General features: G+C 43.1%; 1 protein-coding gene across 1 annotated transcript; it reads right to left on the bottom strand.

Annotated features, from left to right (window-relative positions):
- Nucleotides 1-2,427: 2,427 nt before the first annotated feature.
- Nucleotides 2,428-3,600, bottom strand: LOC144737800 (uncharacterized). Its single transcript, XM_078620670.1, has one exon. The coding sequence runs from the start codon at nucleotides 3,568-3,570 to the stop codon at nucleotides 2,851-2,853; it is 720 nt and encodes a 239-aa protein (XP_078476796.1). The 5' UTR covers nucleotides 3,571-3,600; the 3' UTR covers nucleotides 2,428-2,850.
- Between the last annotated feature and the right edge of the window lie 1,322 nt (nucleotides 3,601-4,922).

Genomic DNA, 4,922 nt, shown 5'->3' with positions numbered 1-4,922 from the left:
ACATGCATACATGTTACATGCATACATGTTACATGCATACATGTTACATGCATACATGTTACATGCATACATACTACATGCATACATACTACATGCATAATTACTACGTACAGACATGTTACATGCACATATACTTACTACAAACAGACATATAAAATGCAATCTTAATTTTGGAGCTTTCGTGACTGCAGGAATTATTCTTTGTTTCTTTCGGTTAAGTCACGTCTAAAGATAAAATAATAAATTAAAATAATAGCGACGTTTCGATTGCAACACAAGCAATCATCATCAGACGTGACTTAACCGATAGAAACAAAGAATAATTCCTGCAGTCACGAAAGCTCCAAAATTAAGATTGAACCACTTCTACGGGGAAGTTTTAAGCTTATCCTTTTCTCTCTCTGGCTATGTGTTCTCTCTGCCTGTGTCCTCTCTTTGGAATTTTCACACTTACAATTCTAACTTAGCAATCTTTGGGATACGTAATCAACCAGGCTATGCGTTAATTGTGTGTTAACCGACTCTCTGTGTTGTATTACATCACATTTCGATATTTTGCTAGGTTATTTAATTTTCGTGTGCCTTTCTCCTAGTTTTCAGGCTTGCGTGCCCGTGCCGCGTCGTCATCTTGCTTGCAGCAGCGGTGCGTTGCCGTACACTCATTGATGTGCTGGTTTTCTCTGCCCCCTCCCTCTCTCCGTCCCCGCCCCCCCTCTCTATGTTTAAGGGACCGTCACAGGGGCGGCCCCTCTCTTTGTGCCGATGTGTGTCCTCTCTCTGTGTGTCGTTGTGATATCTGTCTGCTTGTATGTCTGTCTATAGTTTTCTAGTTAGTTTTTTGTTGCTATTTCTTTTATGCCTGATGATGATTGCTTGTGTTGCAATCGAAACGTCGCTATTATTTTAATTTATTATTTTATCTTTAGACGTGACTTAACCGAAAGAAACAAAGAATATAAAATGCACATATACTTACTACATACAGACATGTTACATGCATGCATGTTACATACTTACGACCGGAGTGTGATTCGAAGAGGACCACGGAGTGATTCGAATAATTTGAATGCGATTCGAATATCACACTTCAATGTAGGTTGTTCTAATCGAATTACAATTATTCGAATCCCACTATAGTCGTATTAGAATCACACTCTCCACTGTTAGATGAATGTGTGGTAATGGAATTTAATAGCTATTTACAGTATATACACACATTTAAAGAGTATAACAATCACACATTATAACATACATACAATACATACATACAATACATGAATAGAAATATAAACATTTCTATTCATTTTTTAAAACTGAGAATGTGGTTGTCCATGTGGGGACGGAGATCGGTGGAATGTATCGTCTCCGCTGTGTTTCGGAATCCGTGTGATCACCCAGTCACATCGCCTAACTCCAGTCACAGCGCCTTACCGTTCAAAAATAACACTACAAACTAGTGTTATAGTAAACTATAATATTGTGAACTCTAGCAATATAAGCTATGAGCGATACATTATAACGCTATAAAATAACATCATAAACTAGTGTTACAGATTAGAACACCGTACATTGAAGTGTGATATTCGAATCTTGTTCGAATTCTTAGCTTCACACCGTGGTCCTGTCTTTGCCGCTGGCCCCCGAGGTCTCTCCCTGCTGGGCGCCGACTGCAGGGGTCCCGCCCTTCCCCGACCCCTCGCTGGTCTGCGAACAGATGCTGCCGCCGCTGGGCTCATCGCTCGCGGGGTAAGGACTGTCGCCCGACGGTTCACCTCCCTGGTTCGCACCTCCGCGAGTTCGCGAGAGGGGCATGGCTCGTCGCCGGCTTCCGTACGCCTGTAAACACATCGTTGCCTCTCCGCCAATCCAATGCGACGCCTCCCCTCACACAGCCCCGCGCAGCGATCACACGCTCTGAACGGGGGTCAGGGGTCGGAGGGCGAATGACTTTGCTCGCACACGCGCGACCGCCGCGAGCGGGTGATAACGTTCGTTTAAAGGGACCGCGGAACCGGTGTTTACGGTGGGTGTGAGCCCTCACACCGCACAAGTCTCCACGGCGACAGACGGAGCGGGCACCCGTGTTCTCTAACACACGTAAACTGTAACACCTTAAAGATAACATTAAATATGAAACGACTATAAACTAGTTTTTTTTTATATAATTTATAACACCGTAAACGGAGGGACAGAATTAGAATATCTATACTCTTTGGTGCTTTCGGCAAAGTCACGTAGGAAGAAATAAATCAAAATGAACATTGTAAAATAAATAAACGGACAAACATTTGTTAAAAATACGTTTTTATTAATCTGAAATAATTTATACGTTAAAACTCCAACCGAATATGTATTATGTTCTATGTTCAAACAGTTACAGTACAATGCAAACCATATCCGTTCCAGGAATACCAAAGTGTTAAAGTATCATTACCCATGATGCTCTAATTAGTTCACCACGTTTGTTCACTGCTCGTCTATGTTGAAGTCAAGGCCATATATCCAACGAACGCGTCATCAATGTACATCCTAAAGTAGATTATTACCATCCAAAAAAAGCTTTATACTTGAAAAAAACCCCGTTTAAAATGTTGAGTAAAGATCTAACTACAGATGCATTCCAACTTTAGCTCAACAGGAAGACTTAAACACTACAATATTGTCCGGAATTGAACCATCTCACAACCACTGCTCATCACACCACTTCACAAAGTAATCCGACAACATCAAAAATCACCACCTGCACGTCAAGAAACTCTCAAACGAACTGTAAAATAAAGGGTCAGAATTACACACAAAAGTACTCAAGACAGCTTAATAGGTATAACCTCATGCAACATTATATTTCATTCACCGCGAGCTCTCGGTTTGATCCTCGAGCCACTCCATGACATCCAGCCATCTTTCGGGATCCAACTTCATGGGATCGAAGGCGGAATTATCTTCAGGAATCATTGCAGCACCTTGAATTTCACCTTTTGATTTCAGCTTCCTATCATCGTGGACCTTCTGATGCCTCTTCCGTTTTGATGACCGTGCAAATGACTTTCCACACACAGTGCACAGGAATGGCTTCTCGCCCGTGTGTGTTCTTTGGTGTCTCTGAAGATGTGATGACTGTGCAAATGTCTTCCCACACACAGGGCACAGGAATGGCTTCTGGCCCGTGTGTATTTTCTGGTGTCTCTGAAGATGTGATGACTTTGCAAATGTCTTCCCACACACAGAGCACAGGAATGGCTTCTCACCCGTGTGTGTTCTCTGATGGTTTTGAAGAGTTGACAAGTGTGCAAATGTCTTCCCACACACAGAACACAGGAATAGCTTCTCGCCCGTGTGTGTTCTCTGTTGACTCTGAAGATGTGATGACTTAGAAAATGTCTTCCCACACACAGGGCACAGGAATGGCTTCTCACGCGTGTGTGTTTTCTTATGATCTTGAAGAGTTGATGACCGTGCAAATGTCTTCCCACACACAGAACACAGGAATAGCTTCTCGCCCGTGTGTGTTCTCTGGTGACTCTGAAGATGTGACGAGTGTGCAAATGTCTTCCCACACACAGAGCACATGAACGTCTTCTCGCCCGTGTGTTCTCTGGTGTCTCTGAAGATGTGATGGCCATGAAAAAGACTTCCCACACACAGAGCAATTGAATGGCTTCTTTCCTCCGTATGCGTGGGGCTGTGGGGAGCGCCTCTGCTCCATGTGAGCGTAGTAACAGTAGCGGTGTAATTGAGTCAAAAGTACGCTATCGGCCGCAAGGATGTGGGAAATGTGAAACATGAAGGTGCAGGATCAGGATGGGATTACAATTATTTGAATAACACTTTGGTGGTATTAGGATTAAGCTGTCCACTGCTGGATAAATGTTCCATCTCAATGGCATCAAATAGCAATATTCAGTATGAATATATAAATAATCGAACAAACCCAATATAAGCCAGTGCAATTATGAATCCTTAAAATTGTAATGACTCCAGACTCAGACTACAGAGGGTTCTTTTATTTAGCCTTTAACGCGGCTTAGGACCCAGGCGTCAAAATATAGCAACGATGACGACGAGACGGCAACCAGCCTCGACCCGAATCCCGGCCAACACAGCCCCGAACCTCGTTTTTCCCCCTCTCTTATTCTCAGCATGAACCTCCGTCCACACTTGGTCCCGCCTTCCCTTCTCGAAATCTCTCAATCCTGTTGTCACCACTTGTCGCTTAGTTGACGCACTGTCTTTACATCACCCACCTCGATGACCTCGACCGGAACCGGCCATGGGCGGACATATCCGATGGCACCTGTGGGCAATACAACAATGCCCTCTCCCTAACCAACCATGGAAACACGTGCTCCCGCCGGTGTTCTTTTCATTAGCTGCTTGCGCTCTGGTGGGGAAATGTCTTCGTTAGGAATTGTTTTGCAACGTTCAGGTCCAGAATACCGAAGTATACCGGGGATCACCTGTACTTAAAAACACGTAAACTGATAACACTATAAACAATAACACTGAACATTAAACGTCTATAAACTATCAACTGGTTTAATAATTTATACCACCATAAACGGAGGTACGATATTTTAATCTCATTAGAAGTATTAAATCGCACTCTATACATATGTATGTAAATTATCTGTTAAATCGAACCAGGGGTCGGATATGTGAACTGTGGGGGGTACAGGGCAAGAATCGTATTAAATTTCGATTCAAAGCTTTCGTGACTGCAGGGATTTATCTTCTTGGTTCTTTCGGTAAAGTCACGTAGAAGGGAAGTAATAAAATAATAAACATAAAACATAATTAAAATTCAGCCACAACGCAAGCAGCCGTCCTCAGGTGAAGAACAAAACTGGGTTGGAGGGTGGGAGGTTGGAAGAAGAGCGCCTTGACAAAATAATTTGCATATCAAGAGGATTTTGGCATATATA

Source organism: Lampetra planeri, chromosome 74 (assembly GCF_965212315.1).
Source record: "Lampetra planeri chromosome 74, kcLamPlan1.2.h2, whole genome shotgun sequence".
NCBI lineage: Eukaryota > Metazoa > Chordata > Hyperoartia > Petromyzontiformes > Petromyzontidae > Lampetra > Lampetra planeri.
Note: the sequence above shows the minus strand (reverse complement) of the source record. Positions and strands in the feature narration are given on the sequence as shown.